The 11,813-nt window shown below is 56.0% G+C and overlaps 5 protein-coding genes and 1 non-coding gene across 6 annotated transcripts; 3 read left to right on the top strand and 3 right to left on the bottom strand.

Annotated features, from left to right (window-relative positions):
• Positions 1 to 75: 75 nt before the first annotated feature.
• Positions 76 to 1,509, top strand: B0I36DRAFT_357485 (ribosomal protein L3-domain-containing protein; the record flags this gene model as incomplete). Its single annotated transcript, XM_046157805.1, has 4 exons — positions 76 to 167; positions 304 to 460; positions 516 to 1,189; positions 1,254 to 1,509. 4 exons carry the CDS (start codon positions 76 to 78, stop codon positions 1,507 to 1,509), a joined length of 1,179 nt encoding a protein of 392 aa, XP_046018195.1.
• Positions 1,510 to 2,365: 856 nt separating this feature from the next.
• Positions 2,366 to 3,070, top strand: B0I36DRAFT_234417 (uncharacterized protein; the record flags this gene model as incomplete). The annotated part of the gene is made up of 2 exons (XM_046149307.1): positions 2,366 to 2,615; positions 2,814 to 3,070. The coding sequence occupies 2 exons, from the start codon at positions 2,366 to 2,368 to the stop codon at positions 3,068 to 3,070; spliced, it is 507 nt and encodes a 168-aa protein (XP_046018194.1).
• Positions 3,071 to 3,877: 807 nt separating this feature from the next.
• B0I36DRAFT_357483 (anthranilate synthase component 1) lies at positions 3,878 to 5,605 on the top strand (the record flags this gene model as incomplete). Its single annotated transcript, XM_046157804.1, has 3 exons — positions 3,878 to 3,889; positions 3,989 to 5,393; positions 5,475 to 5,605. 3 exons carry the CDS (start codon positions 3,878 to 3,880, stop codon positions 5,603 to 5,605), a joined length of 1,548 nt encoding a protein of 515 aa, XP_046018193.1.
• Positions 5,606 to 6,150: 545 nt separating this feature from the next.
• On the bottom strand, positions 6,151 to 7,116 carry B0I36DRAFT_370946 (Mss4-like protein; the record flags this gene model as incomplete). Its single annotated transcript, XM_046159965.1, has 3 exons — positions 6,151 to 6,279; positions 6,554 to 6,729; positions 6,945 to 7,116. The coding sequence occupies 3 exons, from the start codon at positions 7,114 to 7,116 to the stop codon at positions 6,151 to 6,153; spliced, it is 477 nt and encodes a 158-aa protein (XP_046018192.1).
• Positions 7,117 to 8,244: 1,128 nt separating this feature from the next.
• On the bottom strand, positions 8,245 to 8,316 carry B0I36DRAFT_t9. Its single transcript has one exon. It is a non-coding gene; the product is annotated as a tRNA-Ala (tRNA).
• Positions 8,317 to 8,506: 190 nt separating this feature from the next.
• Positions 8,507 to 11,179, bottom strand: B0I36DRAFT_280492 (major facilitator superfamily transporter). The gene is made up of 4 exons (XM_046151474.1): positions 10,330 to 11,179; positions 10,123 to 10,268; positions 9,093 to 10,065; positions 8,507 to 9,034 (listed from the first exon to the last, which is right to left on the bottom strand). The coding sequence occupies exons 1-4, from the start codon at positions 10,833 to 10,835 to the stop codon at positions 8,689 to 8,691; spliced, it is 1,971 nt and encodes a 656-aa protein (XP_046018191.1). The 5' UTR covers positions 10,836 to 11,179; the 3' UTR covers positions 8,507 to 8,688.
• Between the last annotated feature and the right edge of the window lie 634 nt (positions 11,180 to 11,813).

Raw genomic sequence — 11,813 nt, 5'->3', positions numbered from 1 at the left:
CTACTACTTGACATCCCATCCCGCCCAGCACCCAACGACCGATTGATCTCCTTCACCACCAAGGATCAATTCAAGATGTCGCACCGTAAGTACGAGGCTCCTCGCCACGGCTCTCTGGCGTACCTGCCCAGAAAGCGCGCCGCCCGCCACCGCGGAAAGGTCAAGTCGTAAGTTCTGCGCCCACTCTCAAGATGCGAATATCCCAAGAAGGGAAGAAGGAAAAAAAAAAAAAGCCAGGCTTCATCGAAGGAAGTTGGGACATGCGGGCAGCCTTCGCTGACATTGAGTGTCCTCTCTCAACAGCTTCCCCAAGGATGACGCCAAGAAGCCTGTCCACCTCACCGCCGCCATGGGCTACAAGGCCGGTATGACCACGATCGTCCGCGACCTCGACCGACCCGGCGCCAAGTCTCACAAGAAGGAGGTTGTCGAGGCTGTTTCCATTGTGGACACGCCCCCTGTACGAGCAACGCAGCCCGCTTGGCTATGTGCCTATGGCTAACATCTTTTTGCAGATGATCGTTGTTGGTCTTGTGGGCTACATCGAGACCCCCCGCGGCCTGCGCTCGCTCACCACCGTCTGGGCCGAGCACTTGGGTGACGAGCTCAAGCGCCGCTTCTACAAGAACTGGTACAAGAGCAAGAAGAAGGCCTTCACCAAGTACGCCAAGAAGCACTCCGAGTCCAGCGGCTCCTCCATCACCCGCGAGCTCGAGCGCATCAAGAAGTACTGCACCGTCGTCCGCGTCCTCGCCCACACCCAGATCCGCAAGACTCCTCTCAAGCAGAAGAAGGCCCACCTCATGGAGATCCAGATCAACGGTGGCTCCGTCGCCGACAAGGTCGAGTTCGGCCACGGCCTCTTCGAGAAGCCCGTCAGCATCGACACCATCTTCGAGCAGGACGAGGTCATCGACGTCATTGCCGTCACCAAGGGCCACGGCTTCAGCGGTGTCACCGCCAGATGGGGCACCAAGAAGCTCCCCCGCAAGACTCACAAGGGTCTCCGCAAGGTTGCTTGTATCGGTGCCTGGCACCCGTCCCACGTCCAGTGGACTGTTGCCCGTGCCGGTCAGGAGGGTTACCACCACCGTACCTCGGTCAACCACAAGATCTACCGTATTGGCCGGGCTGGTGACGAGTCCAACGCCTCGACCGAGCAGGATGTTACCAAGAAGACCATCACTCCGTAAGCACTGCCAGATTCCTTGCTTGTTTGGTTGAGACTATCAAATACTAACAATGTAAAACAGTCTCGGTGGCTTCGTTCGCTACGGCGATGTCAACAACGACTTCGTCATGGTCAAGGGCTCCATCCCTGGTACTAAGAAGCGTGTCATGACCCTCAGAAAGTCCATGTTCACCCACACCTCGAGAAAGGCCCTCGAGAAGGTCCAGCTCAAGTGGATCGACACCTCGTCCGAGTTTGGACACGGTGCTTTCCAGACCCCGGCGGAGAAGAAGCAGTACCAGGGCACGCTCAAGAAGGACCTTGTCCAGAGCTCCTAGAGGGTGTGAAATCCCTCGTTTCCTTTTGTGTCTCGGTACTTGCATCGGTGTTTATGGGTTCCTTTTCGGCTCTTGCGACGGGCATGGTCCAAGGGATTGGCATCTTGAGTTACAGCTTATGAACAAAAGTTGCATGAATGAGGGATTGAAAATGAAACAAAGAATAAAAGATTCCCAAACCAAATTCTTGTGTTTTTGTTGTGCCTGTGCTAGACGGTGATCTTTAAATGTGCCTTTATGTTCAGCTACTTTGACTCGCTCTGCGTTTACTACTTGAGAGCTGTCGCAAGCATGCATCCATGATAAATATTTAGGCCGAGTGGATTTATTTGGAGACCAGGTGGATGAAGACCTCGAAGAATACATGCCTAGAGACTGACTTTGCAGTTGCAGGTGCTGGTGCTGGTTGCTGCAATGTTTGCACGGATGGAGCCGAGAGTGGAGTGCCACAGCTGGCAGCTTGAGCTGTACTGTATGATGTAACACCCAGAACAACCCTGTTTCGCATGCATCCGGCGAGCTCTCTGTACAAGCATCATTGCCGACACACTCTCGCAGCGACACCTCAATGCCACTGGTTCCAGGCAAGACGATACATATCACACGGTTCACAAGATCTTTCTTGCCCTGCCTGCCTCCGAGTGTATTTCCCCACCTGTCGACCGCAGCTAGACGACACCATCGCAGCCAGAGCACCACATTCCACGGCCTAACACCTCGTCGACGACGATCCAGACAACCCGAACCGCCCCTGCGGATTTTCGCTTCCGGTCCGCTGTTCGCATCTCGAAAAGCTCTGACTGCAGCACTCGAGCCACGCAAATCATCCCGAACCTTCACGTCCAGCCCGACCAACATGAGCAACGACGACGATTACATGGCCTTTCTCAACAAGGCCAACGAGGACCCGAGCAAAGGCGTGCCCAAGGTCTCCTCCTCGGGCGGCGGCAAGATGGCCCAGTTCAAGACGACAGACAGCGGCGCGCAGGTGCCCGCTCTGCTGCGCGAGGCGACCAAGGACGCCTTCTACGTGAGCGACGCGGACGAGCCGTTTGTCCCCGTGTATCTGGAGTGGGACGAGAGTGGCAAGGGGTTGCCGGATGAGGGTGAGTTTTGTTCTTCCCACAGCCACAAAAGGAACGGGCACTGCATTGGACGAGTTGGCTTTGTCAGGAAAGCACTCGTTCCTTGGAAGTGCTGGGGGAGGGTGTCCTGTCCAGGCAGCCCAATTTGTGCTGTTTTTGTCCTGAAGGAAGAGAATGCAGCAATTGATTCGCTAACGTGTCTTCTTTTCATTTATGCAGAAGAATTTGCATCCCTGATCAACCACCCAGACCCGTCCAACGCTGGTATCGAGATTATCGATCCGTCAGACTGGGACACGCGGGGTCAGTACAACAGTATCGTGGACGCAGTGACCAAGGCGGGCAAGGGCAACGATGTAAAAGTGTACCGGGTGCCGCGGGAGAGTGTGAAAGTCGAGTATTGGGTTGTCACGACGGAAGGCAAGGGGAAGAGCGCCAAGTTGGTTGGCGTCAAAGCACTTGCTGTGGAGAGCTAGACATGCTACAGACAGCCATACCAAAAATACCAAGGTATTCAAGACTGTGCAGAAACCTGTTGACTTTCCGCTGCAGTGCTGGCAGAATAGACGATTTGTGATGTCCTTGGCCAAGGACATGAGGGTATTGACGTACCATGCCATTGTCAGGACACTTATCATATGCACGTGAATGATGATGCGTGCAGCCATGTTGAAAGAATGTGTCCTGATACTCATGCATCATCTTACACCGACAAATATCACTGTAGCTCAATTTTGAGCAAAGTACGTCGTGGTCTTGAGCAAAAGGTGATTGCAAGCACCCTGCCAAATGTGGACTGAAGCTGGGATCCCAGCCGAGCCGGGGGGGCCGATGACGGAGCGGCAGTGGTGTTTTGGCGGGGCATCTGGAACAGCAATTATTTCACAGAGAAATCGCAGGCTGTGCCCCACCACCATTGGGAGCATAGGAAGATACAGCGACAGGCCAAAGTCGGCAATGGCACGTAGCATGATTCCTTCAGTGAGAGCCAGCAGGCGGTGTCGACTGAGGTATAGATAGCTGAGATGTGTTCAATTGAGGTTGATGCGTGACTGGCAGAGGCAGGGGACCCTGCTCCCAAAGGATGAGTCAACGACACCTTCCACAATCGGGACGAAGCTGCTGTACTGCTTGCGTCTTGCAAGTAGCGACCTCCATCCAGGGTCCAACTTTTTGGATGTACGTAGCCTTGACACAACGTAAACGGCAACCACAACTTTTGTGACTTTGACGGCCCGCCAGCTCGTTGGACTATTTGCCCAGCAGTCCACAGCTCAGACACCATGGACCAAGCGGTACGCATCCTGTCCACACCTCGAGTGGTCTCCTCGTGTTTTCCGAACCCTCCGTCAGCGTGACTTCGTGCTGACCTGCGTGCCTCGGTTTTTGTACAGGACATCTTGCCCTCGCTCGACACGGTCCGCGAGCTGCTGTCGAAGCCCAGCCAGGGACCCAAGAAGCCCAACCTCATCCCCATCTATGCGCAGATCTCGGCCGATCTCATCACGCCCTCGGCCGCCTACCTCAAGGTCCGCGCGCACACCCAGTCCGACTTCTCCTTCCTCTTCGAAAGCGCCGCCACCGAGCGGGTAGGCCGCTACAGCTTCGTCGGCGCTGGGCCGCGCAAGATCCTAAAGACCGGCGAGGGCCATGGCGAGTCGGTAGATCCGCTGCCGGCGCTCGAGAAGGAGCTTGCCCAGTATGTCGTCGCCGATGTGCCCGGGCTCAACCCGCCACCCATGATGGGTGGTGCCTTTGGCTATGTCGGCTACGACTGCGTGCGGTACTTTGAGCCCAAGACAGCGCGGCCCATGGAGGATGTCCTCCAGATCCCAGAGTCGCTCTTCATGCTGTTCGACACCATTGTCACGTTCGACCGCTTTTTCGGCGTCGTCAAGGTCATCACATACCTCCACGTCCCCGAGGACAGCGCCAACCTGGCGGCGGAGTACGAAAAGGCCTCGGCCATAATACGGCAGCTCGTCGACGTCCTCGACTCGCCAGAGACCCCCAACCCGGAACAGAAGCCGATCCAGCTCGGCCACGAGTACAAGTCCAATATTGGCCAGGCCGGCTACGAGGCGCACGTCACCAAGCTCAAGAAGCACATCGTAGCGGGCGACATCATCCAGGCCGTGCCCTCGCAGAGGTTTGCGCGGCCAACCTCGCTGCACCCGTTCAACATCTATCGGCACCTCCGGACCGTCAACCCGTCGCCGTATCTGTTCTACGTCGACTGCAAGGACTTCCAGATCATCGGCGCCTCGCCGGAGCTGCTCGTCAAGGAGGAGGAGGGCCGGATCATCACGCACCCGATCGCAGGCACGGTGAAGCGCGGCAAGACGGCCGAGGACGACGAGCGCCTGGCGTCGGAGCTGCGGTCGTCTCTCAAGGACCGCGCAGAGCACGTCATGCTCGTGGACCTGGCGCGCAACGACATGAACCGCGTGTGCGACCCGCTGACGACCCGCGTGGACCGGCTCATGGTCGTCGAGAAGTTCAGCCACGTCCAGCATCTTGTCTCGCAGGTCTCGGGCATCCTGAGACCGGACCAGACCCGCTTCGACGCCTTCCGTTCGATATTCCCTGCCGGCACCGTGTCTGGCGCGCCCAAGGTCCGGGCCATGGAGCTGATTGCCGAGCTTGAGAAAGAGAAGCGCGGCATCTACGCGGGCGCCGTGGGATACTTTGGGTACAACAGCCAGGATTCCGAGGGCAACACCAAGCAGGGCGCCATGGATACGTGCATTGCGCTGCGGACGATGATGTACAAAGATGGTGTTGCGTATCTGCAAGCTGGTGAGTCTTATTCTGGACATTTTGTTTGTCCGAGTTTTTTTTCAATCCTTGATGATCAAGTTACTGACAGAAGAAACCCAGGCGGCGGCATCGTGTTTGACTCGGATGAATACGACGAGTGGATGGAGACTATGAACAAGCTGGGCGCCAACATGCACTGCATCACGTCGGCGGAGAACATCTGGGCCAAGAAGCAGAAGCAGAAGCAATAGACGCAAGTACCTAAGAGCATGAAAGAAAAGATCTATAGTCAACCAGCAAGTATCAGATCGTGTGAGGGCCGCCGATAAGCCACGTGTCAGCTACCAGCTAGATACGCACGTGCATCATCGTGGTCGAAGGGAACCTGGTGTAACACATTGCCTGCATACATGCCCGTTCAGATTTCTCAATGTTGAAAGGGACGGGGTAAATTCATCTCGCAAGCAGTCTCTACCATGCTCTCTGGAACCTCTCCATTGTGACATTCACAGATTCTCCTGAGCCGCTCTCGATCAACTCTCAACGCTCCTCAACGCCTCACGCTCACTGATTCCCTGATGAAACCAAACCAAGCCCCAAGGCCCTTCCCCCGTCCCCATACCCATCATCATCCGTGACTGTTTTCCCCCTCCCCTAGCCGACTTGATCTGTTCGAACGGCCTTTTGCGGAAGCAGAACACTCACCCCTCGCAGCGAAGAGGACCGGTGAGCTAGAGAAAAGTAAAAGAAAGCAATAAACAAAAGGAAAGGGAGAGGCAGGGAGAGAGAAAGGCTCTCAACGCATCTCCTGCTTCTCCTCGTCCCACCACGTGCCCGCCGTGTCGTGCGCCGGCTCGAGCGCCGTGACACCGTCGAAGCTGCCCATGGTGAGCTTGTCGAGCTTCACGTTGTCGAGGTTGCGGACCTGTTTGTTCCCCCGGGGAAAAGGTGGGGGGTTTGTGTTAGTGCGCCGAGGGAGGAGGATGAGGGGAATGAAGTATACATGGGAAGGCAGAGAGGCTGTGGCGAAAGTCCGGTGTGGACAAAATCGAAGTATTTGGCAGGACAGCATGTGTAAGACAGACCCTCTGCAAAAGCAGAACGAGCAGAGTCTATGACAAAAAAAAACATCGGGGAGATGAAATTGTCGTCAAGGGAGGGAGTAAAGGGAAGAAGATAATGATACAAAGGAAACATACATTAACACCGATGTACCGCTTGCCCTCCTTGGCGCGGTGCACCTCGCGAAAGTCGATGCCGAGCGAGGTGCCGCACTTGGGGCAGAACATGTGGTCTCTGGACTTGGTGTTGAAGACGTATCTCGCCACGCGCTCCTCGCTGTTGTTGTGCCAGGTCACAAACTTGTCCTCGGGGTCTATTTTTGGGGAATGGTAGTTGGTTAGCTTTGGGGGTGTAAAAGTGAAATAGAAATGGGTGGTGAAAGTGGCTGGCTAGCACTTGGTTCTGGACGGACCGAGCTGTAACCTGTAAACATAAAAAAAAAGGAAAGAGGACAAAACAACCCGAGATCGGACACGTGTGGCATCTGTCTTTCGAGGGAAGGGGGAGAGGAGAAGAACGGAAACGCACAAACGAGCATGTATCCCAGCCTCGTGCACGCCGAGCAGTTGCACTGGTTCACGGTGCGCTCGTACAGCGGCGGGGAGAGCTCGACGGTGTACTTGATGTACCCGCAGTGGCAGCCGCCAGGGTACGACTCGCTCTTCTCGGCCGGCGGCGGCTCGTTGGCCACGGAGGTCATCTTGAATATTTTGGGGTGGGTGGGTGGGTGGAGGGAGCTGGTTGAAAGAGTCTCGAAAGAAAGGATCTAGGTTGAGATGGATGTGTGTCTGATCCTGGGAGAGAGAGAGATGTAGTTCCAATGGAGGAGCTGCTTAGAGAGGCGGGGAAAAGCAGGGAGCTACAAACACCCACGTATATGCACCCACCCTAGTCAGGTAACAATAATAATAATAGTAACGGTCTTGTCCGGTAGCCTACAGCACAATGGGGAGTCCTATTCAGGGGATCAGAAAACATTCAACCAAATACGACGGGATGATTTCCACTTGGCGTGCCTTGCCGGGCTATCGTTTTAGTCATGTTTACTTTCAGAAGGTTTACACGAATTATATACTTACCAGAGGACACACGCTCTCCGCGCCAGGTTCACAGCCACGTCCGAAACTGGGGCAGAGTAGAGAGATTCATGTTCCAGGCACAAAGTAAGCCCGCACGTCTTTGCCTGACATTGCACCTGCTTACTTTCTACTCTTGTGGCTTTGTCATTCATTCATGGGCGGAGAAAACGGGGCAACAAGCGCCCTATCTCTCTTCGGGAAGGATGCCGACGCTGACAGACAATTGGAGCGACGAGGCGGAGCTCCCTGGGGTTCCGACAGGACGCTGCTGCTGGCATTCTCCACATTCCAGGGACAACACCGAGTTTAGGGGATCAGTGGGTTCCCTGGCGGCCTCATACCACCCCCCTCCCAGCAATCTGAGCTCATGGTGTCCAATTAGCCGCTGGGTGGACTTTTTATTCCAAATGACAGAGAAGCTTCAATTGAAACGACTGAGCCTGCCCGGTCTGAGTGAGCCTGAAGCTGTATCAGTTGCCCTGCTGCCGCATTCCGACTTCCACTAGTGGACCCCTGTCATACAATTAACTGCTGCGACCCGACCCAAACAATGCTTGTTCCATAGACCACCAGAAAAAGAAAGAGAAAGAGAAAAAAAAAAGACGACAACCATCCTGCCGCCCCCCAACCATCAGCCCTATTTCAGAACTGCATTTCCGAATCGGATCAACCACGTCCTGGCCATTCCCACATCCCAAAAAAACACAAAAAGAAAGGTATAACAGAGGACTTGAACCTCCATACAGCGATGGACTCGCGGGGAATCGAACCCCGGACCACTCCCATGCTAAGGGAGTATTATACCACTAAACCACAAGCCCGTGTGATCGTCTCTGATTGGATGGGAGGTCCTGACCGTTAACCAGATACAGATAGCTGAGTCTGTGCTCCTAAAAGGATGAACGATGATGGTGTTTCGTACATTCTGAGCGGTACCGTGGTGGATTTCTTCTCATTCCCGCCGTGCTCCAGGTATCACCCAAGGGGAGGTGCAGACCCCTGACGAGTTGATTGGCATGGTTTCTATTATATTATGAATTATCTATATAAAGATTGATCAATAGACTCAGTCTGTAGCTCGTGACATATTGTTCAATAGGTGTATCTGTTCGCCATGCGTAATTCAAGATGCTTTAATCCAAACTCTCTCTACAACATCAACTTCGCGAAACCGCTAAATCATGACTAACACGTCACGCCCGGGACGTGTTCTGCTCCCTGGGCACGTTCGAGGCAGCGGCGTGGTCGATGCGGCTGTCCTGCTTTTCCACGGGGCTTTCGCCGTTCGAGGAGTCACCAGTTCCGTTGTTCGAGGGCGGCTTGAGGGGTCCGGTAGGAGCAAAGCTGCTCTTGGCCCGGATCTTGTGTCCGTACAGGTAGAATAGGACGGGGATTGGAATAAGCAACACAGCTACGCAGCCGAGTAGGGTGCAGGCCCATTGGATGCCAAGTCCTTTGAACATGTACTGCGCGAAAAGAGGGAAGGCGGCTCCGCAAAGCGATCGAAGGAAGGTGTTACCGGCAATGGCAGAGGCGGCACTGTGTCTCAAGTATTAGTCTTCGCCCAGTGAGTCAAGTCTGAAATAGTACTACTTACAACATGAGATAGGCGTCCACGAGGTAGTTGAGAGCTTGAAGGAAGATGGCCATAAGCCCGTAACCGGTCAAGATTCCAGAGGCAGCCGGCACAATCCAGTGGACATTGGGGTTGTATCCCGACCAGCCGAACCAGAAGAGACCCCCAGCGAACGCAACACCGCCTGAGATGACAACGGGGAGACGCCACTCGGGAACAGGGATACCGTTGTTGGCAGCCAGCTTGCGCTGGTAGGAGGGCTGCATCAACAGCACAACGGTACCTGCGATGAGCTGGCCGATGATCATGCCGAAGAAGGCAAGTCCAGATTCGCCGAGGTTGAAGCCGTGGACGCCTTGGAAGACAAAACCGTACGACGAGAGCGAAAGATAGAGAAGACCGTAGATGAAGGCCATGTAGACGGACAGGGCAGTGACGATCGGCTCGCCAAACAGCAGGCGCATGGGACGGCTGAAGTTCTTCGAGATGAGCTCGCCGAAGTCGACCTCAATTTCTTCCTGCTTGGCGTGGATGCCCCAGTTCTTGGTCCTCCGGCGAAGCTCAGCAGCCTTCTCAACGAGAATGACGGGAGGGTAGGTCTCCTGCAGGAAGATAATGTTGAATCCAAAGGCCACGAAGCCCATGATGGCAGCGATGTACATGGTCCAGCGCCAGCCGAGATACGACATGACGATGAAACCACCAATGAATGGGGCCAGGAGAGGTCCCGAAAAGACGGACATGGAGAAGATGGTAATGGCCACACCACGGGTCGAGTTGTCAAACATGTCGGAGAAGACGGCGGCGACGACTGCCAAGGGGCAGGCGCCGAAGAAGCCAGCAAAGAAGCGGCTGATGAGGAGTGTCTGCAAGTCCTTGGCGACGGCACAGGCGACGCAGAAGATCGAGAACCCAAACATGGAGATGACCAGCGGCAGGCGGCGGCCCTTCAGCTCGGATAAGGGAGCCCAGAAAGTTGGACCGAACGCAAATCCTGATGCTGTGTTAGCATGGCGTGGCGAGACTAGTACCTGTTTGCAGTCCGACTTACCGAGAACGTAGAGAGAAACACCCAAGATGCCAACCTCGGTGCTGACGCCAAACTCTTCGGAGACGGCGCCAGTCGCCGCGGAAAAGATACTCGAGGTAAAGGCGGCAGTCAGTGTGGTGTAGCCAAGCATGGCCGCCGTAGCGATTCTGTGCAGATGTTTGTCAGTCACGCGATGACCCCTCGGATTACGTTACACGGTGGACTCACTTCTTGCTGGTGGGCCAGTTCTGGGCGTGGTAGGGGTCGTCGTGGCCATCAAACTCGACAACGTACTCCTCCTGGTCGGGCAGAGGCGGAGGGAAGGGCTTGCCGGCACCGAAGGCGGGGAGAGGCTTGCGAGAGCGCGAGGAGCGGCCGGTGGCAGCAGACAAGGAGCGGCCGACGGTGGCATTGTGCTGGCTGCGGGCGGTATGGATGCGACTGAGCTCAGTCGGGTGGCGCTCGAGGTCCCGCTGGGTCGAGACGCGGCTGATGCCGACACCGCTGCGGCTGCGCAGGCCGTCGGGCCTGGTGTCGGCAGAGGAGGTGGAAGCGGACGAGGCGGCGGTGACGACACGCTCAATCTCGTTGCTGGCGCGGCGGTGGTGGGCGACGGCGTCCTCGTCGACGGCAGGCAGGGCGTCGCTGCTAGGGCGGGGATGCGGGTGCTCGAAGTGGTGGTCCCGGCGGGACTCCTCTTGGGCGAGGGCGAGCTCGCGATCGACCTCGTCCATCGTGAGAGATTAGATCTCCGGGTCGAGATTACCTTGGGGGGGTTGGAGTTGGATGAGTTGGTTGTTGGTGCTGGGAGGAGTCGGGTCGAAGGCGTGGGCGTCCAAGTGTGAATGCACTGCCGTTTTGGGAAGGCGCGGCGGCGTCTGGTTGGTGCTCTGTAGGGTGAGACAGCAGGATGCCGCAATTGGACACGAGAGGGGTCCGTTGTTTGGGGAAAGTGACGAGGATGAGGAGGAAGGACGGGGGGACTGATGAGTTTTAAGATTCAGAGCTGAAGCTGGAAGGAGATGCTCTCTGTTCGGGCTCGTGTTCCCAATTGGCACGACTTTTGTCGTCAGGCATGTGTTGCTCTCTGATGGATGGCACATCTGCTCGGCGACTAAGCTATTATTGTTTTTGGGCTCGGCCTCTCGGCTAGAGGCGCAATTGCAGGTGGTGGGGCCTGCGTCATAGCACGGTCACTAACAGGCGCCTCTAGCACCCTCTCGCCCCATCCTGCACACGCAAACCCTGCAGACGTCATGGGTCAGACTTTTTTTTTTCTTTCGTTCTGTTCTGGGCTCCCTTCCTTAGAATGTCCTGCTCGCTTTGTCATAGTCCCCCAGAGTCGCGACGCTGGGCTGTAGCTGCTCTTTCCTGACTCAGTCCCCTGCAGCAGACCTGTCTTTGCCCCAACTATCTATGCCATAAACCTGTCTGTAAGGAGGAGGCTACCAACACGAATTAATCATCGTCCCCAGTGTTTGCCGAGGCGGCGGCGACCCATCAATGTCGGAGCCCCCTGCCTTCCGGCATCCGCCCCCCGTTCGCGTCCACCTTTTGCTGGATAACTCCGGGCGCGAGCACAGCCGCCGGGCAGCAGCCCACCTTTCCCACTCCCGGCCAATCTGCCGTGCATTGCTAAGCTTTCTCCCGCTCTTCCCCCGTTGCAAACGATCCATCGGCAGAGAGTTCTGTCTTGTTAGGCATCATGGCAC

The sequence above is a fragment of the Microdochium trichocladiopsis genome, assembly GCF_020744255.1.
Source record: "Microdochium trichocladiopsis strain MPI-CAGE-CH-0230 chromosome Unknown B0I36scaffold_1, whole genome shotgun sequence".
NCBI classification, from domain to species: Eukaryota; Fungi; Ascomycota; class Sordariomycetes; order Xylariales; family Microdochiaceae; genus Microdochium; species Microdochium trichocladiopsis.
This window is presented reverse-complemented; position numbering and strand designations above follow the sequence as displayed.